The sequence below is a fragment of the Haliaeetus albicilla genome, chromosome 21 (assembly GCF_947461875.1).
Source record: "Haliaeetus albicilla chromosome 21, bHalAlb1.1, whole genome shotgun sequence".
NCBI classification, from domain to species: Eukaryota; Metazoa; Chordata; class Aves; order Accipitriformes; family Accipitridae; genus Haliaeetus; species Haliaeetus albicilla.
In genome coordinates, this window is record NC_091503.1 from 21,844,584 (window position 1) to 21,860,887 (window position 16,304).

Consider the following 16,304-nt stretch of genomic DNA (forward strand, 5'->3'; position numbering starts at 1 on the left):
TGAATTTTGTAGTGCGCAGTTAATAAAAAGGGAGACTTTGTAAAAACAATTTGCATCCTCCCCCGCCTTTTTTTTTCTTTTTTTTTCTAATAGTCATCTTTCTAGTTTTCCAAGAAAATGGCTCCCCGGTTGGATTTGCTTGAAAGGTTACTGTACTCCCAAAGAAAATTACTTTCTTGAAATTATTTAGAACTCTTTCTATAAAATATGAAGGGATTTCTTCTGGCTTTATTTCTCAGTCTTCAAGGCATTGTCAGGAAACCTTCTTCAGAACAGTGTCATTCTGCTGGTTCAAGAGATGGTTTTGAGAAGTAGATCTTTATGCTGGTCTTTACTTCAACTGTAATTGCTGGTTCCCAACTCTCCATTGAGATGATTCTCAAATACTTTTTATATGACTTTATCTTTTTATCCTTCTTCATCAGAAAATGGAAAAGAAGTATGTTCATGTTTATTATTGCACCAACAGCCAAAGGAGAGACAGAATTTTTGAGAAACTGTGATTTCTCATTTTTATATCACCCTGACTTTTATCACAAGTCTTATGAAACTTTGAAATTTCCCAATTATCACGTAAATTGTCAGGCAAACTGTCATTTCTGGAAGTGATCTTTAGTAACTGTGCAGTATTTGTACACAGGTCATGTCTGATTAATATTTATACAGTGTCCCAAAATGTATTTTAACTGGAGGCATCTTCAGGTGTTTTTACTATGATATTGTAATGTATAATCTGAAACTTCTATACTGCCTGCTAGGAGCTAGACAAGTTAATTCGATCTCAGCCTCAGAGTTGGGTTTCTCACAGTGACAGCCACAATTGTGTAGCCAGCGTGTGTCAGTCTTGCTGATACACAGAACAGTTTCATCATGCAAGGCTCTGATTTAACCTTGCTTTTAGTAAACCTTACTTCATCTGCACATTACCCAAATTATAATACTAGATTACAGTAATTTTTACATCATTGGGGCACCCATTTCCACTTGTGTGCTTAGTTTCCCAGTAACATGTTATGATGACATAGTATGTTAGGGAAGTATTGCTAAGGAGTTGCAGTGTCTGAGGTAGGAGAAAACAGGGTTACAACTGATGTATGTTCCATCATTAAGTAAAAATTCTGTACAGAATTTAAAAGCTGTTTGGGCTGATCAGTCTCTATAGTATGTCCCAGTAAGATGAAGATCTGTCTGTGATGGGAACCACAGAATGTCTTTATGGTGATTGCTCAAGTCAGCATTTTATGAACCACTTTAAAAGCTGTCTTTAAAAAAAACCATACCATGTGTATAAAAACTTGGGTATAAGCAATAGGCAAGGTAATGCATTTATTGTGTAATTTAAAAGAGAAATTTTAACTGCTAATGTAGAAATTCTTCTTTTCTTGGTTTTGAATTTAGGTCTTCGGAGATTTGGGTCTTTCCCCCCTTTCTAGACATGCTAGCTCTCAAATCCCATGTTATTAAAGCTTTCTGGGGGTGGGAGGTGTGGAACCAGGGTATTTGTGTACAGTCTGCTTTTAGCTTAGGCCTTGGGGAGATGAGGGACACAGGCTGAGTTGAGTTTAGTCCATATTGTGTCCGTCTAATGCTTTCACAAAACATAGTTTTACAATGGGTCATTAGACTTGATTGTAAAAAACAACCAAAGGAAATTACTTCAGGGTTGAGCCTTTTATAGTTAACCTTTCTTGATTTCAGTCACGTTGACCTGTCTGGTGAAGTTGCCCATCCATTCTCAGTTTAAATATTAACCAATATTTACTAATCTGTTAGATTGTCCTCATGTGGTTAGTAATTACGGACTGCTGATAGTTGCAGTGTCAGTTTGTATGAAAATGAGCAGATAAATGGTTGCCTATATTATATATAGGCTAAAGTGTAGAATTTATACTGGATTGCCTACCTTAGAGCGAGTGTGTGTGTAAATATATGTATGTATATGAATGCCAGCATATTAAATAGTATTTATATGGGCTGTTTGATTTCACTGTAATCTGCTGATAACAGTAGATGAAATACTCTTTTCAATTTCTGTGATTGTGGGAAGCGTGGACTTGAGTTAAGAAGCTGATGACAAGCCAAATGAAGAATAAAAATTGGAGGAGTCAGGAGTTCCTTTTCTGAGGAAAAGTATCATTTGGCTCCCAGTCAGGAAACTGACTGTTTGTGCCAAAGTGCAGCTTGAGGAGGGTCAGAGGGAGGGTAGTGGCCTCATTGAGTCCCTGTTTCTGTTTCTATGTCCTTTAAAAGGAGATAGAAGGGGGGGACGACGACACGGTTTTGCATGGGTTGTTTTATTTATTTCACTGTGTGTGGGTTGACCTCGGCTGGCTGCCAGACCCCCGCCCAGCCGCTCTCTTGCTCCCCCTCCTCCACAGGACAGGGGAGAAAATAGGATGGAATAGCTCATGGGTCACGATAAGGACAGGGAGATCACTTACCAATTACTGTCATGGGCAAAACAGACTCGACTTGGGGAAAATTAATTTAATTTATTGTCAATTAAAAATAGAGTAGGGTGGTGAGAAAGAAAGAAAAAACTAAAACTACCTTCCTCCCTGCCCCCCCCCTTCTTCCCAGGCTCAGCTTCACTCTTTCATCCCAGACTCCTCTATCTCCTCGCCCCGAGCGGGGCAGGAGGACGGGGAGCAGGGGTTGTGGTCAGCCCATCCCAGCTCCTCTCTGCCGCTCCTGCCTCCCCACGCTGCTCCCTTACTCCAGCCTGGGGCCACCCCCCCGGGCTGCAGTCCTCCGAGAACCTCTCCGCCGTGGGTCCTCTCCACGGGCTGCAGTCCTTCAGGAACAGGCTGCTCCAGAATAAGCCTGCCCTGCAGCCTCTCGCCACGGACACCCCGTGAACACTGCTATGTCCGTAACGGTATTTCTAGGTAGTAAAATTGCCTTTTAAACTGAGATTGTTGAATAGTAAAGGCACTACTGGTGAAAATGATACAAGGGGCTATCTGTATTTGACAGGCTAAAAAAAAGTGGTGGGGGGGGGGTGAAATCAGGTTTTCAATAGGCGATATACAGAACTACAGCTTGTCAGTAACTTGGTGAAATGACCGTGGTTAAAAGATTCAGCATCACCCATTTGTATTAATGGCTGAGGTTAACAGTATAATGTGGTAAATGTCACCCCCTGCCCCTTTCTTGTGCCCCTGGATTGGAAAGTTTGGCGCTGTTCCTGTTTAAACAAAAATAATTACAGATTTTTGTTGTCATCTAAGACAATGGCTTTGTGTGGAAAGAGTGTCATTATCGAAACAGTAGCAGGTTTTTTCCTTCTGTTAATTTGAGAACTACTTTGACAAAAAGCATTGACTTATGAAGGACCTGACTCGAAGGTATCCCACCTTACAGCTTTTAAATGAAGGGGTTGTCATTCAGCCGAACACTTCAGTGAGAGCACCGGGTTGCATTTTGATTGCCCGTTTCTGACTGCTTCGGGGAATTGTGATGTACTGAAGGCACGAGTTCAAAATAGTAATACAATTATCTGAGCCAGTATCAATTCTGTGAGTTTAGCTTTGTAGACTGTAATTTAAAGAAAACAGTAGAGCACAATGAGGAATATATGGTAATTCTGGAGAATCTAATTCTGCAAAGCCAGATTTTAATTGCTTTTGTAAAACATCAGTAATTGTGTGGCTCAACTTAATCTCATCTGCTGGGACAAGAGATTTCCATTGCCATCATTTGGTTTCTGTTCTTACACCAAAGTTTATTGCCATTTTTGCTGTGCCTGTTCAAATACTTTTGGGCATGCAGTGACTATTAGGTGTGTGAGATGATCCAGGATTTTAAGTAGGTTTTGTAATTATTTTTCTCAGTGCAGTTATTTCATTGATTTGATCTAGAACTACTTCATTGATTTGGTTTAGAAAACTGGTAGGAATGACTATCCCTGTTATGACTGTCATTGTTACAACTTTATTTTGTAAGTAGTTCACAGAAACTGAGTGGGAGATAAACAGTGCTGCAGAAGAAGAAAACAAGGAATGGGGGGGGAAACAGATTGAAAATCTTAGTAGCAAAATTGTGAATGTAAATCATCCTGTGATGTGCATGGAAAAGATGCCTTTTCTTCCAGACCCATATTGTGCATTTTTCCACACCTTCAGTGAATGATCATCTTATAGGATCCCTATTTTTCTGTCCTATTCATATCAGTTAGACCCAGCTGGGTTTAGCTCTGTTAAAGAATCCTCATGGCTGGTAAATGCGAAGAGCACCTTGTTAAACCAGTGCAATTTAGTTATCCATAGGAAGAGCACAAATAGCTAGCAAAGCAGTAGAGATGAAAGTAAAAGCTTGCTTTTGCATATAGCGATAAGTTCAGCTCAGCGTTTCACTCTAAGGCTAAATTTGTTCTGTTCAACCTGCACACCCCAAAACATTAGGCAAGTTACTTGCACTGCTGCAGCTGGCTCTGACAATCCACCCTTCGGCATTTCTCTTCCTTGGAACACATCCCGTTTCATCCGATTCAAAATTTCTTTTCCTTGAAAGTTTCTATCCAAAATCTCCCAAGATTTTGAGCAGCAACCTTGAGCCTAATCAAATGCATTTCTTCAGAGAGATGAGGACAGAGGGTCAGGGGAACTCCTCCTGTAGTGGATTCTTAGTATTGTCCTTCTGAGCTGTCAAACTGTAGCCAGCATTTTGAGTTCACAGCAGATGTAACGTTTAGTCACTTTTTCAGAAAGACAATAACATCACATGATCTCAAAATAAGTAGGGTGAAGCTATTGAATCCTGAAGAAAAAAAAAAGTGCCTTAATAGGGCATTTCAAGTGCTTTTGTTGTGAGAGTGAAGTGCTGTGGATATGTAAAAAATGTTCTTGAATATGTATGTTCTTAATTTAACTCTGTGAAATTTATATATGAACGCTAATTGCTTGTCAATAGTTGTCTCCTTTTCTGTTTTACTTGTTGCACCCTTCTGTTTTTAGTGCTTACAGATATTGTTATGATTGAATGACACATTGGAGAAATACCAAGAGTAAAGAAGTATTTTGTGTTTAATGAAGAGAAAGTGATGTATGAATTTTAGCAATCCAGGCCACCTGCAGAGCTTTTTTTCTGAAGTTTGTGAACTGCCACACTATATTTAATATCTTGTTTTTGAAATTACATAAAATGAATTTTAAAAAACCCTGTCCTTGCATGTGACACTCACATTCTGGAGTCTTCTGAAACAGAATTGTTGTTGGATGCTATTTCCAAGTGCAAGGCTTAGTAGGTGTATATATTTCAAGCTAGTAACATACGTGCTGTATGCTTAGTAATACCTGCACGTTTCTCTTGAAGCTTTTTTGAGTTGGTATAGCGTGGAAGGCAATGTTTTTATGAAAGAGTTCTGAATTGGGGAGACTGGGTCACGTGTACCACCTGCTCTCAGCAACCTGGTGGTGCTGGAAACACAGGGACAGATCAGTAATTCTGCCAGCATTAGTCCGAGTTATTCCTTGTCTCATACTGGACCCAGCTCCTGCCTACACCAGTTGAAGAAGGAGCTTGACCGTTACACAACATTCCCACCTTCACTGAGCTAGAGGAGGAATAATTTGTATTAGTTGCTTGGCCAGGAGCAGGGCACGTATCTTCCAGTTAGGTTTGGCTTCTCTTTGCTCCCTGTATCTACTGGAGCCAGAAGATCCCACAGATGACACTCAGGGATGCCTTCACTGCGTAGCTAATGTGCTGCTGGCCAGCTGGGGTTGGTTTGGGTGGGAGCATTCACACAGCGAAGTCCTACACTGATTAGTATCCTTGTTGTTTCTGCACTTGTGTGTGTCTGGCAGCATGTGATTGCTCTGGGGAGCTTGGGGATTCCTTTGCAATCAGTCATGTCTGCTGTGGGACAGCTTGTTTGTGCTGCAGGGCAGGGAGAAAAGATCTGGAAGGTCTTTCCCAACCTAAATCATTCTATGATTCTATGGGAGAGGAGCTTAGGGTCTGCTCTTGCTACACGTGTGCTGCTTCCATCAGAGGTGGACGAGGCCTCGGGCTCTGAGCCTGCCTGTCCACTGCGAGCTCACCAAGTCTGGGTTTAAAGCATCTCCAGACTGAAGAGGCTTGGACTCCAACATGAGTAACAGTCCAGGTTAGCTGTAGAGTGTGTTAGGCAATTTGTGTTGCATCCTTCTGTTTCAGATGCTGTTTTTTCTGTTAGTCCTGCCAGAAGATCCAAAATAACTTGTTTAGAAGGTTGTTTTTACCCAGTAGTTAGAGAGTTAGAAGAACATAACTGGAAATAAATCCAATATTAAAGTTTTGTAACAGCTCCTGATTTGCCTCTTCTGCATTTACACATTTTTTTGTTTGATCTTCCCTTTGTTCTTTAATATGTTCTTGACTTTTTTTGTTAACTTTCATTTAAGTTTTCTAATTCTTTTCACCTTTTATATTTACATGATGCTCCTTTCAGTCTTTATCGCTGCTTTTGGTTCTTCTTTACACTTCTTCCTTTTGTTTTTCTTTGGAGAAATTTACTACTTTGTTGTCCCTTCATATGGCTTTGCCTTCCTTAGCTATGCTGCTCCCGTGTGCCATTTTTTCCAGTGTTAGCCTTAAGGAAAGGAAGCTCTGTATTCATTAAGAAGTGAATAATGGTGGAAGGAAATGTGTGCAAGAGTACATGAAATGGTGTTTAATCCTTTTCCCTGAAGATGCTGGAGAAGATCAGACAGGTTGGTGAGAGACAGCTGGGAAGTATAGAACAGTACCTTGGCAGCCTTGTTGAAAAAAAGTGTCTTTCAGGAAATGGTGAATAACCTCTAAGTATAATGATGTAACTGGGAAAGGGAAAGAATGGGTAACAGAACAAGCTGAAAACAATAGGAATTGTTGCTGCCAAGGCTGGGGTTTCCTGCATCTTTGAGGATTTTCTTTAAACTCATGTTTTTGAGCTGCTTGAGATATCTGCACGGAACTTTGGAGCTAACAGCTAAGAAACACTGCTCGGTGTCCGGCTGGGAGTTGTGTTTCAGCGGCACCCCGTGTAGCTCCACGGGGTGTGCAGGGATGGGGAGGACCCTCAGTGGGTGCCCTCTCCCATCATTCTAGCAGATAGTATTTCTCAGCAGCTACTGAGGGATGCCAGCCTATGGACTGAGTGAAGCTGACTGTTTTTTTAAATACAGTAGGTCTATTAATAGCTGATAGATATTCGCAACACTGATAGGCAGTTGTTAGTTAACTTTAAGATGACTAAGCCAGGCCACTTCCCCCTCACTTATCTTTGTATCAAACTAGCAAAATGCCAGTCCAATTTGAATCTGTTTGCTCTAATATCGTTAACATGCTTCTGTGGGTCTGGGTCCCGGGGGTCTGACAATAGCCTGAGGTTCACAGCACTTTAATGTTGTTTGTAATCTTATGGCAAAGAAATTCCATTACCTCTTCCCTTCGTATATTTGTATTTCAAGATCATGCATTCTCTATCCCAGTCCTGAAGCACATATATATTTATGATTAATGGTATATGTACATGCCATTAATATTATGTCACTTTTGTGTATCCTTTTTAACAAGTGAAAATAAATGCCTTGAAAATATTTTCATTCTGCACACTGGTTTATCAAACTGACACATTTAAAAGCCCTTTTTTAAACTAGAAATCAGATTTAATATCCTGATTAATTTATTCCAACCTCATCCTCTCTGCACACAATGCCGTGTAACGTGAATTGCATCTACTGACTTGCATGTAAAGATGAGTTTGATTTTAAACAGTCAGTTCTCAAAACTAGAGAGCTCTGATACATTTTAATTTGTTTCTAGCTTGATTTCATTTACACTTCCTGTGAGTGCATTTGGAATAAACAGATTTATCAATTTTTAAAATATTCAATAGCATTACCATATTAAAACTGTATTTAGATTTATGGCTGAAAATACAGTGGAACAATTCACAGTATTCTTAAACAATTAGGCTTAACAACATAACAACAAGCTACCCAAAATTTAAAATTCATACATTTAGAATTGGGGTCAAACCTCCATTCTGAAGTTTAAAAAACAAAACAAAATCAACAAACCACATAAACAACCTGCTCCCCCAACAAGTAATATCTCAGAGCACAGAATCAATGAAGCTTCATCTCCTCTGAATGCGCACCCTCAAAACGAACAGCCATGTGAATTACCGCTCTAGTAAGAATTCTGCCTCATAAGCTTCCTCACTGGACTTGGTTAGTACTACTGTTGTGTTGTCATCTGCATTAATTATCCATTAATTAGTGAAAACCTGCTCTGAAGCATGACGTAAACTGCTAATTAACCTTTTCATTTTTGTAATAGAATTTTATCTGCTGGTAGACTATGTGGAAGTAGAAAAGTTATCTTTATGGCGGGAGAGGTTTATAGGACTCGAATGTTTAGGCTCTCAAAGACAACCCAACTAGATCTGTTTGTCATTAAGCTGCGTTTCAAAGCTTGCAACTTCCAGTGAGCCATCAAAAAAGGAGTGGGTTTTGTTTGGTATCTGAGATGGAGCACTCATCGTTATGGAAGTGGAAGTGTGATTAACTCTGTTTTCAAAAACGTTGTACCAAACTTAAAAAAAAGAAAAGAAACAAAACAAAAAAGGACTGCTTTTAAGTTTAGGACCCCTGTTTTGCTTAGTTAAGTTGTTATTCAACCTGTAAAGTCAGAGAGAAGGTAACTTAATCGGACAAAATGCTTGAGAAGTAAAACTTGATTGTAATGTTTTGCCCTATTCTAAGCTTTCAAAGGAGGTCATAAATGAGATATAAAATTACTGGTTTTTCTGTTATGCTTGGTGTTGGTGTGGGCTTAATAATGCTGGTTAGACAGTTTAAAAAAACAAATGTTGCTTAGCTTTTTCCTTATTGAAGATGACAAAATATTTATTTTTAAGTTTTCTTGAAATAAGCGTGGGGAAAAAAAGATCTACAGCATGTGAAAGAGTATGATTCAGTGTTTATCAAGTTACATTTTATTAATAGCAACAATGCTGTAAACAGATGCTTTAGTGATTACTTAAAATGAAACAAAATAGTCCTTGTATGGAGTAGGGGAAAAAGGATTTAAGGTCATGAATACTGTAACTGAGGTTTTTTTCTTTAAAGAAAAAAAAAAATTAAGTGTGCCTGCAGCACAGATCACTGTAGTTGGATATGCATGTACTGCTTGCTTTCTGGAAGCATTGAACTATCTGCTAAAACTCATCTCCCAGTACTGCTTTTTTTTATTCTCTGGTGTCTAGAGTGAAAAGTGCAGGGTTGTTATCATTTTCAAGTGCCACACAGGTTTTGCAAGCCTCATATTAACTTGAATGTTAGTGTCATTCAGTAGGAATACGGGAAAAACTGTGGCCATCTTTCATGTGAAAATAAGCTGCCATATTTGACTGCCAGGCCGTAGATTTCGTCAGCTCCGGCGCAGGGTCGGGGTGGGTGTTAGTGTTCAGTGGTTCACGTGGGAGGTGGTCACAGGGCTGGGGCTTCTTTCTTGAATTAAGAAGGTTTCTGAAGGTAAGAGAGGCTAGGTCTTAGGCTCTCTGTGAGTTATATTCTATGTGCAAGTGTCCTAAGTTTGTGTTTGGGTTTGTTGTTTTTTTTTTTCCTAACGTATATGCTAACCTGCCTAGCATCTGAAAGACAAAGATCTGTAAGAAGGTAGAAGTAGTACTTTTGGTTAACAAGATTTTCTAGACTACCATAGTGTTTTTTGTTTCTTTTGGTCCCCCCCACCCCGTTTTCCTAAGAAAACATGGATTACAAAGTTGTGCCTCCTGCACAGGTCTGTCGTCATTTCTGTTTTCCTCCCTCCTTACTAGTTTTTAGTCCTTTGACAAATTCCAAACAGATTTATGCCAAGTTTTGTAGTCTAAAGGATACTCTTTTTCCAGAAGTTCCATGAAAAAGTTTGCCTCTTTGATTAATGCTCCCAGTATGAGGAAGGGAGAGCATGAGCTAAATTCTTACTAGAGCGGTAATTCACATGGCTGTTCGTTTTGAGGGTGCGCATTCAGAGGAGATGAAGCTTCATTGATTCTGTGCTCTGAGATATTACTTGTTGGGGGAGCAGGTTGTTTATGTGGTTTGTTGATTTTGTTTTGTTTTTTAAACTTCAGAATGGAGGTTTGACCCCAATTCTAAATGTATGAATTTTAAATTTTGGGTAGCTTGTTGTTATGTTGTTAAGCCTAATTGTTTAAGAATACTGTGAATTGTTCCACTGTATTTTCAGCCATAAATCTAAATACAGTTTTAATATGGTAATGCTATTGAATATTTTAAAAATTGATAAATCTGTTTATTCCAAATGCACCACAGTATTAGGAAATACAAAAAAGAATGTTGTCTGCTTGTATTTTACTTTTTATGCCTACCATAATGCAATCACTTCTGTTATACACATAAATAAAATGGCGCCATGCTTGCGGCTTCTTAATGAAGAATTAGATTGGAAAATAACTGATTGTATTATAAGACAAAGATATTGCTGTTATTGTCATGAAAAGGTAGAAGTGAATAATTTAGCAAATGTTAATAGCACAAGGACCATATTACTAAATTCACAGCAGGATGTAATGAAAATTTTGTCAAATGCAACTGCAAAAATAATGCCTTTTATTTCCTGTTGACATCATGATGTCTCCTTTTAGTATTAACCATTATGATATCAGGCCAGTCCTGCTCACTTCTTCATTAGATCACATTTTTGATCAAGAATTTTTATGTATCTTAAAAAACCCAACAAAGATGGTATGGCAGAAGTAGTTGTTTATTTCTGGGCTGTTATTGCCATATCACAGAAATAAATTTAGAGTATGAATACCACATTATTCAAAAATTAGTTAATGACTCCTCAAAACAGGTAGTGGAGAAAGAGTTTTATCTGATGGATGAATTGGTTTTGTAAACAGCTGTTGGTAGTGCAAGTTAGGAGGTTTGGTTGAACATGGTTTTTAATTGATCTGAATTGGTTACCTGCCTTGCTGTGCTGGATGTAGCTCAGCTAATAATTCATAGTTTCGTGCTTTCCTTTCGCCCCGCTCCCTTTTTAGGTTAAGGTTTTTTTTTTCTTTTCTGAAATATTCGACAGATGGTAGCTGTAGTTTCATGTACTATCAAAAGAGTTTTCCAACTTAAGCATTGGATACATGCTTTCTCTCTTTACTCCAAGTAGTGGTTACTTTCCAGCTCTTTTCAGGTATCTAGAATTAGCTTTCCCTTGCTTTCTCTTATCTGCCTATTCTAGGCTTTCTGGAATAAATGATACAAGTCTTATGTTTATAACTTGGGCACATTTTACACCACCTGTTGCAATAATGTACACTTAATTGTTTTTATTCTTCATTGTTAGATCTTGCTTCTGAATATTAGTGAACACTGTTGTTTGTGCTCTTTAAATATAGGACTTGACGTGGGATGACTGTACTGTTGTAGGCAGTTGGTGACAGTACCTGTAGTTTACTCTCTGAATACTACTGGCTTCAGGAAAGGAACTGTGAGGCAGTGTTCTGACCTGCAGTCTCCTTGGTGTGGGAGGAATATGCGTAAATCTTGGTAGTCAGCTTAGCCATGAACATGTTATCAGGATATGCTTCACAGCACTTCCCTCAGACTTACTCAGTCAAGTAACTTTGACTGAAATGTGTTGGTTCTTCCTAAAATAAGCTAAAAAATATTTAGTTGTTTATTACCTACTAATTTAGGTTTGAATGAAATTTTGGGGAAAAATATTTTAATCCTGCCATGCAACTTATTTAAATATTACTATGTTGTTATTTGCTTGAGAATCTGAAAATGAAACTGCTTAGATCATTTTAATTGAATAAACCAGAAAATACAAGTGTGAAAAGGTAATTGGATGAAATAATTTGTTCTTTTAACATGATTTATTTTACCTGTCAGTGTCTCTTTTTAAATGCTCCAGCTGGTGGGAATACATTATTACACCTCATTTTCAGTCTTTGAAGTATAAACACTACTTCTGAAGAAGAGCAAATCAAAACAAATATGATGGGACTTGTGCTTTGTATTGACTGCATTTTTGTGATTCATTTGAAGGTCATTCTGTGAGACTGCTGGGTCAGAAAAAGGATAATGGAAAACGTTTGGGGGGAGCACGACTGGATTTGCCAAAGATTAGGAAGAATCCACTGATAGAAATCATTTCCATCAATACAGGGTAAGAATGTTCCAAATTTATAAAACATTAAGTACTGCTGAGGAATTCAATTGATCTCTTTCTGTAGGCCTGGTGTATTACTCCGAAGTTACATAGCAGGGGGCAGGATGACCACTTTATATAGTAAAAGATTTTAAATGGCATTCTCTCTGGAAAATAAATCCCTGTTTACTTGGGTACAAGACTTCTGCTGCTCTAAGGCTCCATACAATCATGCAGTCCTCTTTGTAAGTTCATCTAACTCTTTCTCAAAAGAAAAAGTCCTAAGAAAATTGGAGAAGAAAAAAGCATTTAGAGTTTTTTCATGTGCTCTTTTGATTTCTATGAAAGCAGTTCTGTAATATCATTAGTAACTCGTTAAGATCTCTAAACACCTGATTGTCAGCCCAGATGTATTAATGGCTAAACTATATGTAGTTATTTGCTTCTTGCCCCTCTACTATGTTTGTAAAGAGTTATCATGCTTGTATTTCAGCCTTTTCTTTGTTTGAATAAGCTACCCTCTGCCTATCAAGCAACTCTTAATGCTCATTTCTCCATAAGGCTATAAGCGTTTTTCTGTTCTGTATTTCTGCTTTGAAGAAATCTATTTTAATATTTTTTCCCTTGATGCTTTCCTTTTCTCAACTCCACTTGGTCATCTCCTATTTGGTCAGTTTCCTAAAAAAAACCAAACCAAATGAAAAAAAACCACACAAGTCCTCTTCTGATTTTCCCATCTTCTTCAAATTATGTAGTAATTTCCCAGGTGGTAAAATGCAAAATGCGTTGTTCTAGGCATCCCAGGTAAGTGTGAACTTACTGCCTAGAGAAAAAAAATGTGGTAGCTCTTAGCTGTCTTTGGTTTGAGTTTAGTCTAGTACTTTCATAAGCATTTCATAAAAGAGTTTTGCTACAATCCTCTTTCTCTCTTACTTCCTTGTTTTTAAGTAACCTTGCCTTCATAATTTGCTGTAAAACCTAGTGTGGTATTGTGATGGGTTGACCCTGGCTGAACGCCAGGTGCCCACCAAAGCCGTTCTATCACTCCCCCATCCTCAGCTGGACAGGGGAGAGAAAAATATAACAAAAAAGCTTGCGGGTCAAGATAAGGACAGGAGAGATCATTCACTAATTACCGTCACGGGCAAAACAGACTCAGCTTAGGGAAAATTAGCTCGATTTATTACAAATCAGCCAGAGTAAGGTAAATGAGAAATAAAACAAAATCTCAGAACACCTTCCCTCCACCCCTCCCTTCTTCCCGGGCACAACTTCACTCCCGGATTTCTCCACCAAGCCCCCGCAGCGGCACAATGGGGACAGGGATGGGGTTTACGGTCGTCACACATTATTTTCTGCCGCTTCACCTCCTCAGGGGGAGGGCTCATCACACTCTTCCCCTGCTCCAGCGTGGGGTCCCACCCACGGGAGACAGTCCTCCACAAACTTTCTCCAACGTGGGCCATTCCCATGGGCTGCAGTTCTTCACGAACTGCTCCAGCATGGGTCCTTTCCACGGTGTGCAGTCCTTCAGGAGCACACTGCTCCAGCGTGGGTCCCCCACGGGGTCACAAGTCCTGCCAGAAAACCTGCTCCGTGGGCTCCTCTCTCCACAGATCCGCAGGTCCCGCCAGGAGCCTGCTCCAGCGCGGGGTTCCCACGGGGTCACAGCCTCCTTCGGGAACCCACCTGCTCCGGCGTGGGGTCCTCCACGGGCTGCAGGTGGAGATCTGCTCCACCGTGGACCTCCCTGGACTGCAGGGGGACAGCCTGCCTCACCAGGGTCTTCACCACGGGCTGCAGGGGAATCTTCGCTCTGGCGCCTGGAGCATCTCCTCCCCCTCCTTCTGCACTGACCTTGGTGTCCGCAGGCTTGTTTCTCTTACATGTTCTCACTCCTCTCTCTGGCGGCTGTTTTTCTCACTGTCCCAACTTTTTTTCCTTCTTAAAAATGTTATCACAGAGGTGTTACCACTATCACTGATTGGCTCGGCCTTGGCCAGCGGCGGGTCCGTCTTAGAGCCGGCTGGTATGGGCTCGCTCTCTCTCGAACACAGGGGAAGCTTCCAGCAGCTTCTTACAGGAGCCACCCCTGTAACCCCCCCCGCTACCAAAACCTTGCCACATAAAACCAATACAGGTATTTAGGTCAGAGTACCAGTTCAAGGCTTAGTGTGGTTACTTTTTCTTCCTCTGACTTATGGTAAACATATGGGTGATGTTTTGTCATATTGCTGAATTATAATACCTTTTTAAACTGCAGTTTCATGCATTGATTTTTTTTTTTTATTTTTTTTTTTTTAAGTCTGGATATGAGCTCTTCAGGTGCAGTTACTTGAAGTGATCTAAATTTTTTTCCTTATTGTCTTTACTGTCGACATCGTGTTTGTGCCCATGTGATTGAATTCCTTTTCATGATTAAAATAAGCAAAGCACTCTTTTATGTTTGGTTGTGTCTCAGATAGTATAAATTTTTCTTTTCCATTAATATTTATCAAAATCTAATCTTATAATATCTTTCTAGTTGTAAATGTTGTCAAGGATGTAAACTAATAGAGCCATGGTCTTGTTTACATGTCTTTTGTTTTGTAGTAGTGTGTTTAAGATGGTAAAATGTATTGCTATTTCTAACACCAGGTTATAGCTAGCCTAATTACAGAGGTTAATACAAGAAGGGTACTATAGGGTATATACACTTGATAGTAGGTGGCTGATGAGAGTATCAACCCTTTGAAAGAAAAAAATTTTAATATATTTTGAATATATGTGTTTTCATACTGGATTTTAAAACAAATTATCTCCCAAGTTGATCGAACTGCAGACAATTAACATCTCCCTAAGACGTTACCTTTGGAAAACCTTTTATTTAGAACCTGATAGTTTACAAATACTACTTTGCTTAGTAGTTATTCATGTTCTCAGGTCAATAGAATATGTATTTTATACCATAGGGTAATCTAAAAAATACTAGAAACCACAAAAATGTATTTATTTCATGGAGAATAATGTCAAATATGACTTGATAAGACCAGAGTATTCTGAAGACCTCAAACAAACAAGTCAGTTGTATAAGACACCTAAATTAACTAATGTCCCATTCTATGTTACATCACATGTTCAAGGAATCCTGTCTCTCTTGAAATACAGGTTATTGTGTTTTCCTGTCCTTCTTTTCCCTTTCCCCCTCCCCAGTCTCTCCACCTGTGCATTGCAGGTGACTTTTTTTGGTTACTACTCCAGGTTTGAAAATTAAATTGTAGCTTTAGAAAGGCAGCAGTGCTCAGAAGTTTCTGAAAACATAAAAATATAATCAGTGAAAAACAAGACACAGTACGTGTTAGTGTGACTTGACTGTGTTCATTTTATCAGCTTTGCCTTAGTAGTCTGGCTATGGCAATTTTTAGTACCAACACCACATTTGATCTGAGCTGTTTTCTCTGTGTAAAGACTGGAGAAAACTTTGAAGATTAGTTTTTGGTACATTGCAATTTCTTGAGAGGTGAGTTTGGATCAGACTAGAAGGTCTTAAAATAGTAAGAAATACATTAAAAATAGTGATTTCCTCTTTGGAAATACATTTGTCTGATGCTGTTGAGCGACGGTGTCCGGGAGCAGCACGAGCGGAGCCGTTCCGTGCGGAGGACAAGAAGGGACCCGAGGGTGCCACCAGCACAGGCAGTGCCCACACCAACGGGACACCCGGTGCCACGGGGCCTCAGCACGGTGGGCAAAGCTGGGGACTGGTAGTAGGACCCATCAGCAGTCCCAGAAATGGCAAATAATCAACCAGGGCCTGGGTCTGTCCGGGGGCTCCGGTCAGGATCAAAAGGAAACGAGCTGGAGATGGGACGGTGGAGGTCTGAGGTCCACCCAGAGCTTGATGGTGCCCGCAGGGCTCTGACAGCTGGTGGTGTATCACCGTTTACACGTGGGGTCTTAATGACCTCTTGGCCCTTTCTGTAATTCTGTGGGGGAAGAAAAGGCTTGTTGGAGCATGTGTATCCCAAAGCACTGCAGTCTGTGATGGCTCACACTAACCCCTTTCCCTCTCCAGTAGTACCAAGACCTTTATGTACGTGGTCACCTGCCAGCTGGAGCTATTCTTCTGAGAATTCTGTAGGACCAGTTTATTTTTGAGTCTTCAAACATGCTGA

At 39.8% G+C, this 16,304-nt stretch overlaps 1 protein-coding gene across 2 annotated transcripts in view; it reads left to right on the forward strand.

Moving 5' to 3' along the window:
• The window catches only part of CDKAL1 (CDK5 regulatory subunit associated protein 1 like 1), a 419,452-nt gene that overhangs the window by 144,719 nt on the left and 258,429 nt on the right, over positions 1-16,304 (forward strand). For both annotated transcript variants that reach the window (XM_069809205.1, XM_069809203.1), the window contains exon 8: positions 12,048-12,168. In XM_069809205.1, the coding sequence (XP_069665306.1) occupies positions 12,048-12,168 (121 nt within the window). The remainder of the gene's footprint in view (positions 1-12,047; positions 12,169-16,304) is intronic.